The 23,240-nt window shown below is 41.4% G+C and overlaps 1 protein-coding gene and 1 long non-coding RNA gene across 2 annotated transcripts in view; one reads left to right on the top strand and one right to left on the bottom strand.

The window, feature by feature from the left end:
- LOC311617101 overlaps positions 1-3,780 on the bottom strand; it is a 54,973-nt gene extending 51,193 nt beyond the window's left edge. The window contains exon 1 of the long non-coding RNA XR_014794053.1: positions 3,296-3,780. This is a non-coding gene — a long non-coding RNA (uncharacterized lncRNA). The remainder of the gene's footprint in view (positions 1-3,295) is intronic.
- RRAGC (Ras related GTP binding C) lies at positions 3,764-21,442 on the top strand. The gene is made up of 7 exons (XM_084873288.1): positions 3,764-4,099; positions 5,447-5,650; positions 6,810-7,009; positions 10,210-10,324; positions 11,452-11,594; positions 13,181-13,329; positions 19,957-21,442. Exons 1-7 carry the CDS (start codon positions 3,863-3,865, stop codon positions 20,106-20,108), a joined length of 1,200 nt encoding a protein of 399 aa, XP_084729414.1. The 5' UTR covers positions 3,764-3,862; the 3' UTR covers positions 20,109-21,442.
- Positions 21,443-23,240: the final 1,798 nt, after the last annotated feature.

Consider the following 23,240-nt stretch of genomic DNA (forward strand, 5'->3'; position numbering starts at 1 on the left):
CAATCTTGGTGTATTGGGATGGCTCAGTGATGAGCTACCCAGCCAGGGCCTCTGTTTTCTTGATCATTTATTTTCCTTACTGGTTGATTGATGTTATTAAGAAGTAGTCATATTTCATATATCTTATCCTGATTGTTAGAGAACCTAGATTTTTTTTTTGTCAAAACACACAGAAAATGAAACAATACACTGAAAGCTGGCTTAACTAGCAAAAGTCTCAGTACCTGGGAGAAACTGATTAGGCCAATTGAAAGGGAATTTTATTCAGTCATGTTGGTAGGAATGTGTCTCTTCTAATCATAAATTTTGTTTTTGGATGGGGAGGGGCATGTCAGATACCGTTGAAAGAACATTCACTTAAATTGGCTTATCTCCTACCAATCTGAGTGCCTTCTACATGGACAGCAGAGGGCTGAGTGCTGGGTGTTATACTTGAAATTAGTTGTAAGACATGTATATAAGCAATTACAATATGGTCTAGGATGTGCTAAGAATCTTCATCATAATAAAACATGGCCCCAGGGGGAGAAGAGAGGGAGACTTGGCTTCTTTAAGCCGTTGGTATGATAGTCCCCTTGTGGATACAGAAAGGTAGAATTTTTTTTCTGGCAGCTAACCCTCATTTGCTTTTTTCTCTTGGGACTAGTATTAATACCTATGTAAGTCTGGTGGTTGTGTCTTGTACCATCCTTTTGGACAGAATGCCAATCTGGGTTGGATAATCACACTTTTTGGTGGAACTGACCTGCTAAATTGCTGTACCAGTCAGTGCTATTGAAGAAGTCAGAGCCAGCCTGGCCTCTGGAGGTCCTCATCAACATTTCTATCAAGGATTTGGATGAAGAGAGTATACAAGAAGGGACTCAATAGAATAGAAAAAGCACCCTAATCCATTCAGTTCCTGCTATTTGTCAGCTAACTTCCCTATACAATGTAGATTTCATATTTTGCTTACCTCACAAGATTGTTGTAAGGATCAACTATAATGGATGAAAAGTACCTTGCAAATGATAAAGGACTACATACAGGTCAGATTGTAGTAATGCAAAATCTGAAGTGTCACAAAGTTGGAAGGGCTGATTGGTAGACTTATATTGAAGCAAGCTTGAAAATGCTTAATGCTTAGCAACTTGGAATACCCAAACTTTTGTGACTAAACCAGAAAGCTCAGCAAGTCTAATATTTAGGTTAAAAAATGCAGTTATAAAAGTCCGAGGCACTAGCATTGCTGACAATTTACTAGTATTAGTGATTATCAGTGGGGAACTCTTGTACTTTATGAATATATTTAAAAAATATATATTTTTATTGTTGAAAGAGAGAAATGCATCAATGATGAGAGAATCATTGATTGGCTGCCTCCTTGCACACCCCACACTGGGGATGGAGCTTGCAACCCTGACCAGGAATTGAACCATGCCCTCATGGTTCATAGGCAGACACTCAACCACTGAGCCATGGTGGCAGGGCTTTAAAAAAAACAAAACAAAAAAAAACATATATATATATATATATATATATATATATATATATATATATATATATATATATTTATTGATTTCAGAGAGGAAGGGAGAGGTGGGGGGGGAGAGAGAGAGAGGAACATCCATGATGAGAGAATCATTGATTGGATGCCTCCTGCACGCCCCCTACTGGGAATGGAGCCCACACCCTGGCCTGTGCCCTTGACAGAAATCAAACCTGGGATCCCTCAGTCCACAGGCCGATGCTCTTTCCACTGAGCCAAACCACTTAGGGCATTGGCTGGGCTTTTATAAATATTTTATTAAAAAAATTTTAAAATATATTTTATTGATTTTTTTACAGAGAGGAAGGGAGAGGGATAAAGAGGTAAAAACATCGATGAGAGAGAAACATCCATCAGCTGCCTCCCGCACACCTCCCACTGGGGATATGCCCGCAACCAAGGCACATGCCTTGACTGAAACCGAACCTGGGACCACTCAGCCTGCAGGCCGTTGCTCTATCCATGGAGCCAAACCAGTCAGGGCGGGCTATAAATATTTTTTAAAAATCCATTCTGGAAAGCATTAATAGAAATACTCTCTAGGTGCTAAACAATCATTCTGAAGGCTGTATTGGTGGTATTGCATTGTAGGTGCCAGACATTTGATGGATGTTGAAAAGCTCAAATGCATATAAAGGAGAGTGACCAATAGAGAGAAGGCATTTGAAAATACAAGGCTGTACTGTCTAATATAGTAACCATAGCCACTTTTGGTATTTAAATTTCAAAATTCAGTTCCTTAGTCACACTAGCAACATTTCAATTGCTCAATCCACATTGGCTACTATATTGACCAGTACAGATTAGAACAGTTCTGTCATAGGATGCTCTACTGGGCATCACTGAAGGAATGGTTGAAGAAACATAGTATATGTTTAGTGTGGAGCTGAGAAAAGATTTAGTGGATAACAAAGACTGCAATCTAGGGCAGTCATGAAAGAGAAGACTACTCCCGAGTTCAATTACAAGCTCAGGGAGTATGATTTTTTTGGCTGAAAAAGAGAATTTTAAAGTTTTACCAAAGTGGAAATGGCTCCGTTTTGAGATAGTGAACTCTTTTTTGAAACTATTTAAGTGTATGCTGTATGTCCATCAGATGCTGTATAGTGGACCCTCTTTAGGTGAGAAGTTGGACTAGATCTCTAAAGATGTGTCCTACCTGTAACTTCTAGATTCAGACATAACCAAGTCCCAGACCTACATGAACATGCTTTCCCTTTATAACTTGGAAGACCAGTACCACCACCACCATCCCCACTTTAAGAGGAAAATCCTCTTTTCTCAACTGTCAATTCCAAAACCTGACTGTCAAGTGTGAAAATTCCTCCAGCTTTCTCGAAACATTTGGTGATAGCATTTATCTTGATTTGCTTTCATTGTGTATTCTTTGGTCTCTGGGGGGATGCATTGTTCTCTAGGGGAATGGATTTACTGGAGTAGATTTTGACTAGGTGGGAAGGAGGGGAAATTGAGTCGTGTTGAGTTTGATGTGGCAGCAGTATCCTCTGTCAGTGATTTGCTGAAGAAAGATGTCCTCTCTGCTAGAATGAACTAGTATACTGGACTACACACTCAGGACTGCCTTGTTTGAGGTTTGCCCTCAATCTGAATGTCTCCTCCATACCTTTGCATTTCCCAACCAATCCATCCATCCAACGACTAGCTCAGACCACAGCTTCTTGTAGACTTTCGCACCCTCTCAACTCCCGAGCATTATAGTCTATATCTTTGACCTTCCCATTCGTATCTCGTACCGAGACTACTTACGCTATTAATCTTCGAACAACAACTGGAGGGAAGCAGGCAGGGTCAGGGTCGGTTCCAGTTTTGTGTCCCAGGACTTCGCAGACATCAATGTTGGTTTGGGCGAGTACAATTGTACCGGAGGGACCATCAATTCTCCCAAATGCCCAAAGAGCATCTCTCGTTGCGATGGCCTTTTGGAGCTCCGAGGAAGTCAGGAGAGCGGTGAGAAACAATGTGCGTGGCTGGGCAGGACGAGGTGCGGGCTGGGGCGGAGAAGAGCAGAAGGCTCGGCCGGCCGGCGGGGCCACCCTCCTCGTGACTCCTCCTCCCCCCTCCTCGGTTCCGAGTCAGGTGATTCCGGGCACGTGATGGGCACCACCTACCCTGCTGCTCCCGAGTGGCAGCTTGTGCAGCCAATGAGCGGCCGGCCTCAGAGCAGAGCCAATCAGAGCCGGGATGGGGGGCGGGCCGCACGGCGGTGGCGGCTGCCGGGGGCGGCGGCGGCGGCGGCGCACTGGGGAGGCGGCGGCCTGGCTCGGCCTGGCCTGGCCTGGCCTGTCAGGGCGCGGGCGTCGGCGGTCTAGCACCATGTCCCTGCAATACGGGGCGGAAGAGGCTCCCCTTGCCGGCAGCTACGGCGCGGCGGACTCGTTCCCGAAGGACTTCGGCTACGGCGTGGAGGAGGAGGAAGAGGAGGCGGCCGTTGCGGGCGGCGGGGTTGGGGCGGGGGCCGGCGGAGGCTGTGGCCCGGGGGGCGCTGACAGCTCCAAGCCGAGGATCTTGCTCATGGGGCTCCGGCGCAGCGGCAAGTCCTCCATCCAGAAGGTGAGTGGGGCCGCGCCGCGTCCCTCCGCCCCTCCGCGGGGGCTCGGGTGGCCGCCGCCGCCGCGGGGGAGAGGCCCCCCGAAGAGGGCGGCGGCCCGGCTGGCCGCAGGGCTGTCCCACCGCACATTCATTTCCTCTGAGCAGCGGAGCCCCAGGCGCGGCCCGCGCGGGGACCCCGACCTGCGAGCCCACGCCCAGGTCCGCCGAGGCCGAGGGGGTCCCCGCGGGCGAAGCTGGCTGGCAGGAGGCAGGTGCCCGTGGCACCACCGCCTGGGACGGGCACCATCCCCTGCGCCTTTCCCCAAACTGACCTCCTCCCCAGTTCCTACTTGGAGAACTTCGCGGACTCCCTCCCCTGCCCCGCTTTTGTGTGTTCCACTCGCTCCAGGTGACCCGCGTTTGCAGGGCTTCCCAGGTGAGCCCCGGGGAGCAGCAGCGCCAGAAAGGGTTGCGATTGAGTCACGGCCATTGTTTTGCTCTCGTGACCAAAAATACGAAGGATATCTTTCTGTAACAGTGGGGGCTGTGATTCCACTTAGTTTAGTACTTGTGGCTTGGCGCGTGTGATTGCTGGTGGGATTACCCCTGACTGCGTGGTTAAGGATATTTGCAGACCGTTGCCAAGTGCATTTGCTTCCACTTAGGATCCGTCAGGACCGAATGGAGGGCTGTGCACTTTTTCCTAAGGGAAGTATGGAGAGGCACGGTGACCCGGTCATAAGTGGCCAGATAACCTGCTCTTTTGCCCTTTCCACTGGGTTGCAAAGGTCTATCCAAAATAAACCTTCCTGTGATAATTTGCAGACATTTGTTTTTGAAAAGTAGTCATCTTCCCAATTTACTGGATTTGCTTGCTTTTTTCACCTCCACAGCAAAGTCTGGGTGCATTTATGGTAGGTATTTAGCAAACTAATCTTAATCCTTTTCTTATTAACACATATTACTGACTAAATCTTGGGAGTGACTGTCCATTTTTTCTCTTTAGAAACAGTGAGAGGCAAATTAGTTTTGTGTTAGAGTTGTACGGATTGCAATTATTGTGATTCTTAACAATTGTTTTTACCATTTCTTCTCTCATGGGTTTTCCCTGTCAGTCAGTTATTCTGTATCCCCCACATATTACTTTCTACTTGGTATAATTACTGTCTTCGTTTTATTTCTTCCACAAGACTGCAGACTCAGTGAGGGCAGGGTTCTGTCGTTTTCCATTTCTGATTTTCTTAGAGCCTAATGTAGGCATTCCAATAAGTGGGGATCCGGTTCTTTAAATTATGTTAATTCAGGGTAGATTTTAAAAAATTTTTGATACAAAGTTGAATAGTCATAAAATTGTCTTTCTTTTAACAGGTGGTGTTTCATAAAATGTCACCCAACGAGACCCTCTTTTTGGAAAGTACCAACAAGATTTATAAAGATGACATTTCTAATAGTTCCTTTGTGAATTTCCAAATATGGGATTTTCCTGGGCAAATGGACTTTTTTGACCCAACTTTTGACTACGAGATGATCTTCAGGGGAACAGGAGCATTGATATATGTCATTGATGCGCAGGTAGTTGGGAATAATTGTTTATTTCTCTTCTCTGGTGGCAAAAGATGTAGAAACAAGGCAAAACTATTTATCTTCTTTGTTATGTGCTTCTTGCAGCTTTTTTTTTGCTAGTAGATTCCCTAACCTTGGTTGGCAAACTGCGCTCTCAAGCCACATGTGGCTCTTTGGCCCGTTGAGTGTGGCTCTTCCACAAAATACCACGGCCTGGGCAAATCTATTTTGAAGAAGTGGCATTAGAAGAAGTTTAAGTGTAAAAACTTTGGCTCTCAAAAGAAATTTCAATCGTTGTACTGTTGATATTTGGCTGTCGACTAATGAGTTTGCCGACCACTGCCCTAGCAGTACAAGAGACGACACTGTGAAGGCGTTTTGGGAGCCAGTGTAGCGTTGTGAGAGTCCAGAGTAGCAGATGATTAGGAGATGTGGTTTATATCCCTGAGTTCTAGTTCATGAGCAGTTTTCCACTTTTATTTGTTAATAGTAGATATTGCGGTACTTCGTTAACTATTGCAATAACGATGTCATTCACTGAAAAGATCTCATCAGTGCCCATAATGTAAGGATATGGGAACTGAGTAAATATTAAAGTGAGTAGTTTCCTTAATTGTCCAAATTGAGCTTAGTGTAACAAGCATTTATTAAGGGGCTAGCAAGTGGTGGGCCCTTAGAAAATGGGACATGTCTACCCTTAAGAAGCTTGCTTTTTATAGGAATGCATTAGTTAGGAGTGCTTTCTGAGTGACGGGCTCTGGAATGGGTGCTTTCGCACTCCTGATTTATCTTTTACATACTCTGAGGAATGTGCTGTGGTTCCAGCTTTATAGATGAGTAAACTGAGATCACGGTCTTTAAGCATCCTGCTTAAAGGTCATACATCTAATAATTGGTAGAGCTGGGATTACTTTAAAAAAGTTTATTGAGAAGAAATGCCCATTTCCTTTTTTCTTTCCTTATATCATCAATAAATGACAACATTTACTTGGTAATTGAATTTTTTTAATCTTAGATTACAGATCTATTGAGTGGTCAAAGTTTTGGGTCTGAATAGTTAGGATAATATATTTTCTGTGGTTGGGGAAAGAGGTGTTTTGAGGCTTTCTTAACTCATTACTTGACTTTTATAAGATTTCTTTTAAAAATATTTTTTTCTGACTTACAGGATGACTACATGGAGGCTTTAACAAGACTTCACATTACTGTTTCTAAAGCCTACAAAGTTAATCCCGACATGAATTTTGAGGTTTTTATTCACAAAGTTGATGGTCTGTCTGATGATCACAAAATAGAAACGCAGAGGGACATTCATCAGAGGGCCAATGATGACCTTGCAGATGCTGGGCTAGAAAAACTCCACCTTAGGTAACAACATGTGTGTTTGGTATGGGAGCCCTGAAAAATGTGTCCGTGTATTCCCATCTCTGTCATTACAGACACAAAGCTTTCTGTTACCAGTACATCCTCCCCAATTCTATAATTTTTGATCTTTTCTTTGTTGAATTCAAGCAGTTTTGGGATCCTGAGTTATTGAGAAGTTACTCCCCCCCCCCCCCCCCCTTTTATTTTTCATTTTCCTGGAGGTTGAAGTCATGTGAAGTCTTTCTTTTATAGATTCATCCCAAGAGACTGGAGTCAGGCTTTTTCCTCGTGGCATAAAACTGTTTTGGGACTCCCTTCTCTTGGTTTCATCTCTCTTTCCCCCCCCTTCTTACCTTAGTTCATGGACTCTCTGTCACATTTGCTGTAGATCTCTGTAGCTTGAGTTTTTACAGTATTTTTCTTAGTAGAAGAGCCTTTTATACATTCAAGTGTGGACTCGAATGTATCTTGTTCATATTTTTTAAAATGCTGTATGTTTTTATGAAACTCTAAAGTTGGGATTAGGTGGGTTTATCCTATAAATCTGCTTAGGGCTGTAATTAAGTTTGAAGAACTACTGATTCATAATTAAAGGCCATTAAGAAATTATTAACATTGTGCTATAGGTAGAAATGAGTAATAAAAAGTTCCCAAGAAAATGTCCCCTCGATGATATAAGCAGCTGCTGCTACAAACAACTTAAACGGGAAGCAGGGGAGCGATTCAAGTGTCGCTATTTCCTTATCCTTGGTCTGTTACCAAGTGACTTCCTTATGGGCTCCAGCCACCCCCACCCTGAAATACTCACTAGGGCCTCAGACTCCAGGGTCTTTCACTTCTTCTAGGAAATCTTACAGAAAAGTCTCATTGTGCTCCAGATTAAAATTTTTAAATATTTATAAATAATGTCTGTATTTAAAAAATCAATGATATTTGTAAGAGAAAGTGACAGTCTCCCCAATCATTTTTTGGGAATCCACTATTAATAGTGGGTGTTAAGCCATGATTGTTTTGTGTTCCCCAATGCCCATAGGAATCCTAATCCTCTACACTGTGGTCGGCAAACTGCGGCTCATGAGCCACATGCGGCTCTTTGGCCCCTTGAGTGTGGCTCTTCCACAAAATACCATGTGTGGGCGATTGAAACTTCTGTGGCCCATGCACAGAAGTTGGTTTTCGGCTCTCGAAAGAGATTGCCATTGATTACTGTTGATATTTGGCTCTGTTGACTTAATGAGTTTGCCGACCATTGCTCTACACATGGCTGTGTCCCTTTACAGGGCATCCCATCCCAGTGGTACATACTGTCCCTTCCCCAGTGCTTTATAGGGCTCTAGGGGCCTTGTTAACCTCACAATTCTGCATCAAGCTTTTAATAATTACTTACAGGCCTGTGGATGAGGCACCATTTGATTTCTGGTTTCCAGAAACTTGGCTTCCTAAAATGCCCTGTTCTCCCTGTCCCTGCCCACCTCCAAGCTTCACTTCCCCTGCAGGACCTTCTCACATTGCTAATCTTTTTTGACTAAAGGAAACACTATAATATTCCTGTGTCTTCAGTGCTTTGTGCGGGGTCATCTTGGCCTCACCTATTCCATTGCTCTCACATCAAGTGTAGAGCCCCATCTTGTTAAGCTCTTAGGTCAGCTCCTTGAAATTATCTTCAAGTTACCTGTAAAGTATAATACACACAGTTCTGTGTTTCTGGCTTTGCAGTATGCACTTATAAATGTGTCATGGATACAACTCTAAATGAAGATTATACTCACTGAGTGAAGAAGCAGGTGGGCTTGTCCACACTGTTTAAATTGTTAAAGGCGTCTCTCTCTCACTCTCAAATACATGTTTCACTAAATTTGTAGATGCTGCTTCTCCACCGGACATCCTTTTAGGCTTCCATTCTCTCTGAGGCCCCAGTTGCTATCGTCCTCATACGTTACTTACTTACATTCTAAGCACCAGATGTATCCATTTATTTATTCAGCTATCCATGAGCACTGTTTAGGGCAGTGGGCTTGCAGCTACAAAGAAGACTGACAAAATCTCTGTACTTATGAAGCTTACATTCTGATGAATTAGACAGCTCAAAAGCACTGATAAATAAATGTAAAGTGTAATTTTAAGTTCTTGTCAGTGCCTTGAAGAAAAATTAGGGAAAGCAATGGTAGGGGGATCAGGAAAGAACTTTCTAAGGAGGTGACATTTTGGTAAAGTATATACTTACTAGAAGCGTGGTGCATGAAATTCGTGCAAGGGAGGGTGTCCCTCAGCCTGGCCTGCAACCTCTCCAATGGGGTCCCTTGGGGGATGTCCGACTGCTCGTTTAGGCCCGATCCCACAGGACATCCCTCACCATTTGGGACTGCTGGCTCCTAACCGCTCACCTTCCTGCCTGCCAACCTGATTGCCCCTAACTGCTCCCTTGCCTGCCTGATTGATGCCTAACTGCTCCCCTGCCAGCCCTATCACCCCCAACTGCCCTCCCCTGCTGGCCTGATGGCCCCCAACTGTCCTCCCCTGCTGACCTGATCTAACCCCCCAACTGCCCTCCTCAGCAGGCCTGATTGCCCCCAACTGCCCTTCCCTGCAGGCCTGGTCGCTCCCAACTTCCCTCCTCTGCTGACCTGGTCACCCCTAACTGCCCTCCCCTGCCGGCCTGATGGCCCACAACTGCCCTCCCCTACTGCCATGCTTGTCCCCAACTGCCCTCCCTTGCTGGCCTGATCACCTACAACTGACCTCCCCTGCTGGCATCTTGTGGTGACCATCTTGTGGCGGCCATCTTGTGACGGACATTTTGTGATGATGTCTTGCGACGTCACCTAGGCTTTTATTATGTAGGATTTGCTAAATGTCACCTATCTCCTCTAGGTTTTCTCTTGACTTTTGTAAATTATGAGCTTAAGAAACTAAGCTTTTTGGATCAAATTGCAAGGGCTTAGGTGAATATTCAAGTTTCTGCATCTTAAAATGCTTTCCCGGGTAGTACCTCAAATGCCTTTTGTGTAAATGCAATAAAAGGGATGGATGCATGTAGGGACACTGCATTTGTCATCTTGAACGATGGGAATGGGGGACAAGATAAAGAGCTTTTAATTGAATTTACTGAAATAAAATGTTAAGTAACTTAAGCTTTTGTGTATTATGATCATTGTTACCAAACTTGAGATTTTTCAAATTAATCAAACTGTATTGTTTTTCAGCTTTTATTTGACTAGTATCTATGACCATTCAATATTTGAAGCCTTTAGTAAGGTGGTACAGAAACTCATTCCACAACTGCCGACCTTGGAAAACCTATTAAATATTTTTATATCCGTAAGTGAGCTATTTAATTCACTATAGTTTTGATTTCATTTTCATTGAACATATTTGTATTATCAAATTCTCCAAAAAATGGCTTGAATCAAGTTGAAAGACTAATGACACACTTAACAGATAAATAAAAACATTAAAACTGGCTTGTTATTTTCTGAATTCTTTCCTTAGAACTTACCCTTTTTATCTTAAAATGAATTGATGAAAAATTTCCTCATGCTTTTTAAATTAAAAAATACCTTCATGATGTCTGTTTCCTGAAACAGGTAACTGGGAAAGACTGGGTTTTTGGAATTTGGCTTAGTTTATTTCTCTGCTTTAATGGAGGTCGCATTGAAAAATTGATCTTTTCGTTTTCTTGCTAATCTTAGTATCATTTTACATTCATGTATTTTGAGGACTCAGTTTAAAGGGGGTGGAAACAGAAGGGGATCTTAATATGAGGTGACAGGAGAAGATTTGACTTTGGGTGGTGGGCACATGCTGCAATATACAGATCTTGTAACATAGACATCACGCATGAAACCTATATTTTCATGTTGACTAATGTCACCCCAATCAATTTAGTAAATAAAAAAAGGATATCCCTCCAATAAACTTAGTATTTTTCGTTATATTTTCTAAACATTACTTTGAAGGGCTCAATGTATAGTGATCTTGAGTTCTTCTGGGTTTTTGGGTTATGGTAGATGTTGACATCTGATATAACTAATATTTTATTATTTTGCTAATGGTCATGTAAAGCCTTTCTGGTGGCAGGGTCATTCAGATCAGAGACTGATTATTGCAACAAGAAAGGGTTATTGAAAATGTAGCATGGCTTGATTTTTGGTGTTAATTTTATTTATGATGTCTTAGAAAATAATTCAAGTGGAAAGGAGAGAGAACAAACAAACTTGACTGACTGATGCAATAAGGTCAGTAAGGCAGCAGAGAAATAAGTTCACTTTTATTCTTTGGATTACAGAAGTGCCACTTTCCCCAGTACTATTTGGTTATTTTGGAATTGGGTTGTGTCATTAAAATGTCCTTGGAGTTCATCAATAATTCAAGATCTTTGATAAGTTGCAAACTGTAATTCTTAAAAAAAAAAAAACTGAACACTTCCTCCATTTTGTTTTTCCAAGAATTCAGGTATTGAAAAAGCTTTTCTCTTTGATGTTGTCAGCAAAATCTACATTGCAACAGACAGTTCTCCTGTGGATATGCAATCTTATGAACTTTGCTGTGACATGATTGATGTTGTAATTGATGTGTCTTGTATATATGGGTAAGTTATGTACATATTTCTTTAAGATCTCCGGTGGAAAACTAGTTTGATTTGTCAGGGGGATTAATTTCTGAGGCCCCCAGCAAGTACTGCCTGAAGTGGACTCGTTCTGACCACAGTGCTGCAGCTTGGAGCATGATTTCTCTGTAGGTGGCTGCTGGGTTTTCTTCAGAGAGAATGAACAAGAATGGTTGGAAAAGTGTGACTAGGGCCAGACTTTCTCCTGCCATTATTTGAGGGGTTTTGCTCTGCGTCTTCTCATTTAGGGCACTTAGCTAGATAAAAAAACACACCCCAGATTAATTTATTTAAAACATTTTGAGAAACAGAATGAGTACTGCTCCTAATTTAACCTTAGGCTTTGTGGAATGAGGGGTCCTTAAGGAAGTTGGAATGCATTTGTCTCACCTGTGCTTGTCTATTCTTGTCTTCCATTTCTATTTTTCACTTTTGTGATTACATGCTCTCCTTTGTTTTGATTCTTTCCATAATGAAATGAGATTTCTATTTATATTATTCAGTAAAGTTTTATATTTCCATTTCTAATTTTAAAAAATTGATGATGTGTCTCAGTTGATTGGGTATTGCCCTGTGCACCAAAAGTTTGCCAGTTTGATTCTTGGTCAGGGCACAGGCCCGGTTGTGGATTTATTCCCTGGTATGGGGCATGCAGGAGATAGCAGATTAATGTTTTGCTATCACATTGATGTTTCTCTTTCCCCCTCTCCCGCTCTCTTCCTTTCTAAAAATCAGTAAAAAAAAAAAAAAGAGAACATTTATTTTTTCTTTAAAACAAATCTAAACTTTATAACCCAAATTTTTATCTCATTATTATTAGCACATTCTATGCATGCACTTTTAAAAAATATATATTTTATTGATTTTTTACAGACAGGAAGGGAGAGAGAGAGTTAGAAACATCGATCAGCTGCCTCCTGCACACCTGCTACTAGGGATGTGCCCGCAACCAAGGTACATGCCCTTGACCGGATTCGAACCTGGGACTCTTGAGTTCCACAGGCTGAGGCTCTATCTACTGAGCCAAACCGGTTTTGGCAATGCATGCACTTTACACTTTGATGTGCTTTTTTTATAGTTTTATTTGCTTTCTTGACTATTAATTTACATTTTTTGAAGGGGGACTTCATATAACAATTCTAGAATGTCAATTCTAGTTTAATAAATGAAAGCTTTCAGAACCTGTAAGACTCACTTTATAGGCATCAGGATTCCTCATTATCTTTGATAGACTATTTTAGTTTTTTTTCCCTTATTCTTTCTTCACTAATGGCAGTTTTCATATTTTGGTCCTGTCAGTACAGATTAGCATGAGGGAAAATTCACCTAAACTGCTGTATTCCATGCATTTTAGGTAAACAAGATGAAGGTGTGAACGCATGGGATGCTGCATCAAGGTCTGGGAGCCCTATACACTTAAACAAGAACTTCTGTGCAATATATTTAAGCCAGTGTTCTTTCTCAAAACACATTTGGGAAACTGGGTGGAAAGAAACATTGTGCAAATGAAATGTGACAAAATACTTCGTTTGGAACCCTGTAATAAATAATACTTTATTTTAAAACAGGTTAAAGGAAGATGGTAGTGGAAGTGCTTATGACAAAGAATCTATGGCAATTATCAAGCTGAATAATACAACTGTCCTTTATTTAAAGGAAGTGACTAAATTTTTGGCACTGGTTTGCATTCTTAGGGAAGAAAGTTTTGAACGAAAAGGTAATGACATTTTTAAGATGCTGTTTTTATGTGAAGTTCTCTTGTTATAATTTCTTAGATTCTTGAAAATGAGAAAGTAATACTGCAGTGTTAGACCTGTGATTTTTAACTGGTGTGCCGCAAGAATTTTTAAAACATGCAGTACTGACTACTTAGGGCACTGACCTCTTTCCCTTAGATTGTCAAATAAAAAAATGACAACCGCCAACAGTAGCTGTCTTGTGTGAATGAATCATAATTATACCTATATATATTTTCAGATAGGGGAAAAACATATTTTTTGGTGTGCTGCAGAATTTTAGTAACTAGTTTATGTGCCATGAGATGAAAAAGGTTGAAAATCACTGTTAGATGATTAAAAGCTCAAACTACTTTTTTCCCTTCTCTTCCATATATGGTCAGACTTACTCCTTCCGTTTGATCTATATTAAACCAAGATTTTTATTCCAGTCTCTTACTTCAGATCTTTTCTTTACCCAGCTGCCTGCCATTCGGCTTCTTCCTGAGCCAGGTACCAGGTTACCTCCTTGCTGCCAGTTGCCTTTTCTCATCTGCAGCTTCTTCAGCCTTCTGAAGCCTCTCCAGCCTTACTTGAAGCTTTCTTCTCTCTCTGCTTTCCTAAGGCTGAACCCTATGGGCTGTTTTATGTATTTGTTTCTCTGAGGACCTCTCCTGTTTCCTCTGTTTTTCTTTTCTTTTTTTTTTTTTTAAATAAATATTTATTGTTCATATTATTACAAATGTTCCCCCCCACCCCCCCTCCATTGCTCTCCTCCACCAGGTTCCCATCCGACCCTCTGCCCCAGGGGTCTTCAAACTGCGGCCCGCGGGCCACATGCGGCCCGCAGAGGAGTCTCATCCGGCCCGCCAGGTTTTTTGGGCAGTGAGCGCAGCCGAGGTGTTACAGTAGGAATTAGTAGTTCATATAGTCCGGCCCTCCAGCTCTCTGAGGGACCGTGATCTGGCCCCCACTTTAAAAAGTTTGAGGACCCCTGCTCTGCCCTTTCCCCACCCCCCCATTGTCCTCATCCATAGGTGCACAGTTTATGTTCAGTCTCTTCCCACATCCCCCTCTCCCCTTTTCCCCAAGAATCGTCAGTTCACTTCCCTTCCATACTTCTGATTCTATTATATTCAACAGTTAATATTGTTCATCAGATTTTTTTTTTTAATTTCCTTGGTTTTTAGATTCACTTGTTGATAGTTACGTATTTGTTGTTCATAATTTTTATCTTTATTTACTTTCTCTTCCGAAAGAACCCCCTTCAGCAATTCATATAATTCTGGTTTGGTGGTGATGAACTCCTTTAGCTTTTTTTTTTATTAGTGAAGCTCTTTATCTGGCCTTCGATTCTGAGTGATAGCTTTGCTGGGTAGATTATCTTTGGCTGTAGGTTCTTACTATTCATCACCTTGAATATTTCTTGCCATTCCCGTCTGGCCTGCATGGTTTCTGTTGAGAAATCAGCTGACAATCGTATAGGTGCTCCTTTATAGGTAACTACCAGCTTTGCTTTTGCTGCTTTTAATATTCTCTCTTTGTCTTTTGCTCTTGGAATTTTAATTGTGATTTGTCTTGGTGTGGTCCTCTTTGGATTCCTTTTGTTTGGAGTTCTGTGTGCTTCCTGGACTTGTAAGTCTAATTCTTTCACCAGGTGGGGGAAGTTTTCTGTCATTATTTCTTTCAGTATGTTTTCGATATCTTGTTCTCTCTCATCTTCTGGGACCCCCATAATTCTGATGTTGGTTCGATTGAAGTTGTCTCAGAGGTTTCTTACATTATCTTCAATTTTCTGGATTCTCTTGCCTTCTTGCTTCTGCGGAGGAGTGTCTTCTGGCTCTTTATTTTCCAAATCTTTGACTTGATTCTTGCGATCTTCCATTCTGTTTTTAGGACTCTGTATAATATTTTTTATTTCAGACAATGTATTCTTTATTTCTTGTTGATCCCTTATCATTTCTTGTTGATTCCTTAATAATTCTAGTTGATCCCTTTTCATATCCTCATAGGTCTTATTGACCTTTTCTAGGAAATCCTTGAAAAACCTTATAAGCATAGATTTGAACTCTATATCCAGTTGCTTTTTGTCCTCCATTTCTTTCATTTGTGATCTATTTCGTTGTCTCGGCATTTTCACAGCTTCCCTGATGGGGAGGGGTTTCAGGGTGGAGCCTACAGCCCTGGCTTCTGTCAGCCCCAACCTATGCGGTTCCTGAGTCTCAGTAATCCCCAGGGTCCTTCAGTATTCTTGCAAGCACCTCTGAGAGAAAGGTGCCCTCGATTTTTGCCTGCTACCAAACAGTCTAGGCTCTCCCCCAATGAGCCCAGAACTGGGGTTCAGTTCAGTTGGAAGTGGAGTTGGAGGTGGCGTTCAGAGCAGTCTGGAGCCCCTGTCTCCTTCCTGCCAGGGCAATCCTGCGGCACAGCCGGCCGTCCCTTCTCTGCGTGCAATGTGCTCGCCTCTGGGACCTCCTTTCGCCGCTCCCCCGGGGTTCCCCCTTACAGCCCAGCTCCCTATGGATGAGCCTGGGTCTGACCTAGAACTGGGGTTCAGAGTAGTCGGAACTGGGGCCCAGCAGAGTAGGAGCTTTTATCTCCTTCCCGCTAGGGAACGCCAGCCAGGCACTCAGCCGCCGCCCCCCCCCCCCCCCCCCTCCAGCTCCATCCTCTCCGCGCGCCATGTGTCTCCGTACCTTAGGCTTTTCCAGCTCCTCCGTTCTTCCTTTTGGTTTTCTCCTTGCTTCTCGTTGTAGAATTTCCAGTCAGTCGACTTTCCTGTAGTTCTGGGTAATGTCCACTTTATATTTTAGTTGTATTTTATTGAAATTGTTGTGTGTGGCTGCGACTAGCTGTTTACCTGTACAGCCATCTTGTATTCTCTCTCCTCTGTTTTTCTTTTCCTTGGTTATGAGTGTTCCTCAGAGTCAAGTCTTTCTGCTTCTCTTATTCTCCAGGTCAGCTCATCCAAGCCATGGCTTCATTAATCTTCCCTATGTGTTGGTAGGAAAATTCACATCTGCAGCTCTGATACGGGCCCACGTCCCTGTCCCATGTTTGGAGCTGCTGTTAGTAAGACACCTACATTTAAATATTTGGTTATTATCTTACCCAGGTGTCAAAAGCTGTTGAACACTTTCCCCTTTGTTTCATGGCCTTCCTAGAACCCTACTTTTGTGATTAGTTTTGATATTTTTTTTGGTGTCCAAGCTTAGCTATCTTGTGTGGTGGTGATGCTGAAGGGGCTCTTGCAGATAAGAGGGCATTCATTGTTCTCCTTTTTTCCAGTCTTTTCCTGTATGGCTTACATTAGATTTTCACCAAACCTTATTTGTTTCTTGGATTTTCTTTTTATTATTATTATTATTAATATATTTTTATTGATTTCAGAGAGGAAGGGAGAGGGAGAGAAAATTATTAATAGGCTGCCTCCTTCATGCCTTCCCCTCCCCCCACTCCTCTCTGGGGTTCAAACCCAAAATCTGGACAGGTGTCCTTGACAAGAATCAAACCCTTCCTTTTAGTCCACAGGCTGACATGCTATACACTGAGCCAAACTTGCTAGGGCGGTTTTCTTTTTCTTTTTACTCTCATAAGACTTTATCCCTCTAGGCTTATGGTGCTGCATCAACCTCATACTTGAGATTATGCATTCAATATGTACAGGGGTGGGCAAAAGTAGGTTTACAGTTGTGAGTACACACGAGTTTGTTCTTGTATTATTATTTTTTATTTCAGAGAGGAAGGGAGAAGGAATTGTATTCTTGTATTATTATTTATTAGATGTATTATTTTTATATGAATAACTATAAACCTACCTTTGCCCACTTCTGGATATATATAGAAGGCTTTGTTTGTATCATCATTTATTCCAAAGGAAGACTAGAATTCAGAAAATTACTTAGGGATCTATAATAGCTCTCTATTATTCACTGCAACAAGTCCCTGCTCTTCTACCTGAGATTTTAAAGTTAATTAATATGAAATGATTACTATTCTTTCATTAATGTTAATATTAATGAATTATTTCAGATATGTGTAACTTTTTGGATACAATATAAATGTTTGTATTTCTTTGAGCTTAGAAAGTAACACATGCCAAATGCATGTAGGCTCTCTGTGTCTTCTGTGTTATTTCTCAATTGAAAACCCCTCCTTTACACTTGTAGTGTTTTATTTTTCCCATGCAGGATTTATTCGTTTACTTCACATCTATAAACAGTAAGAGTATAAATGATCTAAAAATGTAAATAGTGTTTCTGCAAAATTGTTTTTGAGATTTATCCATATTGATAACATACAGCTCTATCTAGTTCATTCATTTTTAAAAAATATTGATTTTAGAGGAAGGGAGAAGGATATAGAGAGAGAAACATCAATAATGAGAGAGAAACATCATTGATCGGCTGCCTCCTGCTCGCCCCAGCAGGGATCGAGCATCCAACCATGACCTACTGGATCACTCAGCCACTGAGCCATGATGGCCGGGCCAGAACATCATCTTTATAAGACATTGCCCTCCAAAGTGGTCTTACCATTTTCACCCCTGTTAGCATTATGTGGTAGTTCTTGTCACTTTATGTCCTTGGTAATACTTGATGTTGTTAGACTGTGTAGTCACTATCAGTCTGGTAGGTGTGAGATAACATCTCATTGGGCTCTAATTTTTACTTCTTTTACTAGTTAGGGCAAGCAATTAATTACCTTTATGCTTGATCAGGTTTCTTTGGTGATTTACCTCTTTTCATTCCTTTGTTTTTTTATACTGATCTTTTTTGTACTTCTTAGGATTTCTTTATTTTTCTCCATTCTGTTTAATTTTTTTAAAAACTCTTGGTTATGGAAATTTTCAGATATACACAAAAGTAGACCAGAACAATGACTCTTCATGTACCCGTATCTCCCTGCTTCAGTAATCATCACATAGGGTCACTCTTTTTTTCTGTATGTCCTTTTCCCAATGAAATGTTTTTTTACTCTTTTTTTTTTTTTTATGAAAACTGTCAAACATACTTAAAAAAGTAGAGAAAATCATGTAATGATCCCTTTTTAATCTTTCACCCAGATTCAACAGTTTCAAAATTAAAGCCAATCTTATTTCATCTCTATACTTCTTTCTCTACTAGATTATTTTGAAGCAAACACCTGACATCAAATCACTTTTTATAGATTTCAGCAGATATCTCTTAAGAGGTAGTTTTCTTTTCAAACGTAACAGTAACACTGTTAATACATGTAAACAAATTAATCATGATTTCAGGCCAGTGTTCAACATTTCACAACTGTTAATTTCACAATTGTTTATTTTACCATTTGCATAGAAGTAAATTTTAATGTAGTTGAACTTATCAAAACTTTTATATTTTTTCTGCATCTGAAGGATCTTCTTAATTTGGCTCTAACCTACTTATTTAGACTTAATTCTCAGTACTTTCTACCAAGAATTCTGTTTCTCCAGTCAGACTAGTTTCTTTCCATCTTTCACCTGTGCTGTGTTCTGATTGCCAGTTTCCTGTTGCTGTCTTTCCTGCTGTTGCTCCTCTTTCCTGCCTGATGAAATCTGACCGGTTTCCCCAAAGTGCTGCTTCATCTCTGAAGTCTCATTGGCTGCTTTTGCCCTGCACTTTACTTTCCCTCCTTCGGACTTCTTTCACCTTGGTACTCACTGTGACACCAGATTGTTCTGATTTGTTTGTTGTGTGTCATCTTTCTGTCCCAGTGTCCCTGAGGGCATCATTTCTTTTCTTTCTGCTCTGCCTTCTTAGCGCTGGCTTCTGTTCTCAAGGTCACTTCATGGTTTGGAATGGCTCCAGGAACTCTGGCCATTCTATCCAAATCCCAGTCATTAAGGAGGAACAGGGGTGAGGAAAGAATACAGCCTCTTCCTTTTTTAAAGGAGACTTCACGGAAGTCCCACACATTTCTCCTTATCCCAGGGGCCAGAATTGTTCATGTGGCCATACATAACCGCAGGGAGGTCTGCGGAGTGCAATGTTTCAGCTGAGCACCAGTGTATGCATGTGCAAAATTGGGGTTCTGTTTCTGAGGTGAAAGAAGGAAAATGGATATTTAGTGGGCAGCTAGCCATTTCTGTCATAAAATAGAACTGCTTGGTTGATCAAAATCTTATTTGTAAGCCAGTTCATGAAACATGAAGAAGGAGCTGCCTTGCCTGAGGTACAGGCTGCCTGAGGCTCTACTGGGGGGGCTTCTGTACCTCCCAAACCCCAGGGCTCTACTGAACAGTTTGCCAATGATTATTCTAGCTCTTTATTTACTTTCTCTTCCAAAAGAACCCCCTTTCTCTTCCAAAAGAACCCCTCAGTCTTCATTAGCTGTCCCCATGATGAGTAAAAGGAAAAGTTCAGTAATTAAAAAGTATTTTATTGTAAATTTACCTTCCTAACTCCTTTTTTTTTAACCTGTTTATTCCCAGGCCCCAAAGGTAACCAGTGTTAACAATTTGGGCATATGCTTTATTTATTTTCAGTGTAGGAAATTCCTCAGCTGGACCTATGTTTTTTTGATAAACATCAATTTTTTTTTTTTCTGTCATCAAATGTTTCATAGTAGATAATTTCACAGTTGACATTCAGGAGGCCTAATCATCTTTTTTCTCCTTGTTGCAGGTTTAATAGACTACAATTTCCATTGTTTCCGAAAAGCTATTCATGAGGTTTTTGAGGTGGGCGTGACTTCTCACAGGGGCTGTGGTCACCAGACCAGTGTCCCCAGCCTGAAAGCATTGGCACACAATGGCACGCCTCGAAATGCCATCTAGCCTGAATTCTAGTGGTCGGGCTCTGTGCCAGCTTACTCTTCACTCCAGGGTCAGATGCCACGTGCAGCAGGACATGGGAGTTGCCACTTGTGGGAATCTGGTGCCTGTCCCACTAGAGACGAGGGGTAGAGTTTCTCATTTGGATGGAAACCCCTTCAACCAGTGGTCTACAGCCGAATCTACTATTTCTTCTTTTTCAAAAGTGACAAAAAAAGAATTCTAGAGACCGCAGAAGTCAAGTGTGTGTTTCTCTTCTTTGGGGTCCTACTTTGAGTACTTGGGATATTTCGGACCTGGAGATAGCACCGCTTACCCATCCTTTCCATGGAATGTTGCCACCATTACCAGTTGAAAATAATAGAACTGAGTTTTTATGTGCTCCACTTAGGCTTTCAGTTGAGTAGTCTCTAAAAATGCTGCCTTGCTTACGTTCTAACACTGCCTCTCAGATTTCAATTTTGGACATTGCATACCTAAGACCTTTTAAATGCATTTGCCTGCTAGCTCAGAAGACTTGTGGTCTGACTGCAGCAAAGGACATTCCTGTATTTGTTACTGAAGAAATGAGAACACTTTATGTTGCATCAGATCAAGGGCAAGGCTCAGCAGTGGAAGCACTGAGGAAACATTTTAAAACAGAAGAAAATGTTTGCAGCAGTGTTTGGGGTACCAGATATCTGGATTCCTTTCTCCTACATATGATAAACGATCATGATCAGTGTAACAAAGGGAATTTTTAAAAAATTGTTTTCCCCACAATCTCCTAAGAGGGGAGGAACTCATTATGTCATTGAAATATTTAACTCATTTTTCTTTAAACTCGATACCAGGAGCTACATACCTTTTGTTCTGTGCTGTCTAAATTCTTTAAGTACTGCTGTTTTGCTGACCATGAATGACCCTGAGGCACTGGTCCCCTGGGAGTTGGAGAGCACATGTGTTGTTTAACACTCTTCGTCTTCAGTATTCTGACACCAAGTGTCACCTGTGGTACTTCCTTCGCTTAGCATATTAATTCATCATTTTTCTTTTTGTTGTTGGTTGATACCCTTTTTGTTGATTTAAACTTACACATACATTTACATCACATGCCCAGTAGTCATTTATTCCAAAGCCACTGGACCACTTGAGTACATAAGTGCCACTGTTGAATGAAATGTGTATATTCAGGTCTGTAAACCTAACAGTGCAACTTGGAGTGCTTCCTGCAGATGACTGACTGCTGAGTATTTACATGGACCATGGTGATATCCAAGAGAAAAGTGCTTTTATATTTATAGATTATTTCATTGAACTATATAAAATGGGTATCAATAAATGTATTTACATCAAAATCAGTTTTTTTTATTTGCCTAAGATATGAGAGGGTGGGTGATAGAACATTGGGTTGTCACACTCTGTCATTTTACACCCATTTTCTTTCCTTTGCTGCCTCACATGGTTAACATGCCTATGTTTCAGGACTTCAAGTTCTATCCTGATGCAGGAATTTCATAGCTTGTGTCCAGACATCTCTCCTGGCCTGTTTCTACTTAGGATAGGAGATCTAGGCTCAGGTGAAAATGGTTTTTTGGGTGTGGTGTTTCATACCAACAGATTTCATGATGGGGAATATCTAGGGCTTGGCATAATTGATGTATTATATCCAAACTGGACGGAGATGAATTAAGCAGAATACCATGTAAGAAATGTGCACTGCCCTAGCTGGCTTTTTTCAGTGGTTAGAGCAGCGGTGTGCTTAGGTTTGATTCCAGTCAAGGGCAGGTACCTCAGTTGCAGGCTCAATGCCCAGCCCTGGTTTAGTGTGTGCCAGAGGCAACCAATTTGTGTCTCTTTCTTATCAATGTTTCTCTCTGTCTCCCCCTCCCTTCCACTCTTTCTAAAAATCAGTGGAAAACATATTCTTGGGTGAGGGTTAACAAGAAACTTGTACTGATTCCAGCTTGTGATTCATTTCTTCCAGTTCCTGAGATATTCATTACTTTTATGTCAGTTGAATCAATGTTTATTTATATAGATGCTCTTATAGTTAGGCTGGGTCTAAATTGTTTGAAGTAAAGACTATACATTAACTTACTAAAAGGGAGGGAGGTCAAATGATCTTTATTTCCATAATTGGGCTACTTTAGAAGTTCAATTTTAAAACTCTGAAATAGAAATCACATAAATAGCCCAGTTATGGCTTGGTTGGGCTGTCCTGTGCACCAAATGGTTGCTAATTTGATTCCCGGTCATACCTGGGTTACAGGCTCGATCCCTAATGGGAGTGTGCAGGAGGCAACCAGTCTCTATTTTGCTCTCATGTTGATGTTTCTCTCCTCCCTTTCTCTAAATATCAAGTTAAGAATTAAAAAAAAAAAAAAGAGTCACAGAAATACAGTGAAAACAACCATAAATCCTATATTTCAAGTTATGGAAACTTATCCAGAGTATTACATAGCCTTGTCCAGGGTTATGGTGTGACCATATGGATTACTCCAGACATGGAACTGTTGAGAGTGTTGACACTGCAATAAGTGTAAACTGCACTGTCGTAAGTAAACCAAGGGTGGCCAACCTTGTCATAAGACCTAGTTGGTGGCCAACTGGGGCCTCTGCTCCAGATCTGGCAGCCCATTTAGCCTTAAGCTCCCATTGGCTAAATGGGGGTAACGTCTCTAGATGAGTGTAACATGACCCAAGAAATAGTATTTCTTCCCCACAACTATGGAAAATTAAAATTCAGAGAGTGATTAAGGAGAAAAGGTGAAATAGAAATAAAGTCAATGAGGAAAGGGGACAACAGGGAAAGGGGAATGGAAGAATCGTATTGAACTCTTGAGGATTTGCCTGATATGCACCTGAGGAATGTTTATGTGTGCAGGCTACCTCAGAGAGAGCAGGGGCAGATGGTGAGATAAAACCTTTAAAATCTTCCGCAGCCAGGTGTTAACAGCTGTGTTATGCATCACAATCTCTCACATTCATGTTGACATGCATACACATATGCACATATAATGATGCCCCAATATATTTGTGAGTTTTGCTAATTTACCTTCTACATTTTTAGTTCTGTGCTTATACACAGAAACAAGTGATTTTAAAAATAAAATTCTGATAGTACAAACTTGTAGTTGGGGAAAACAATGTGTG

The sequence above is a fragment of the Pipistrellus hanaki genome (assembly GCF_964339955.1).
Source record: "Pipistrellus hanaki genome assembly, chromosome: 2".
In the NCBI taxonomy this organism is placed as follows: domain Eukaryota; kingdom Metazoa; phylum Chordata; class Mammalia; order Chiroptera; family Vespertilionidae; genus Pipistrellus; species Pipistrellus hanaki.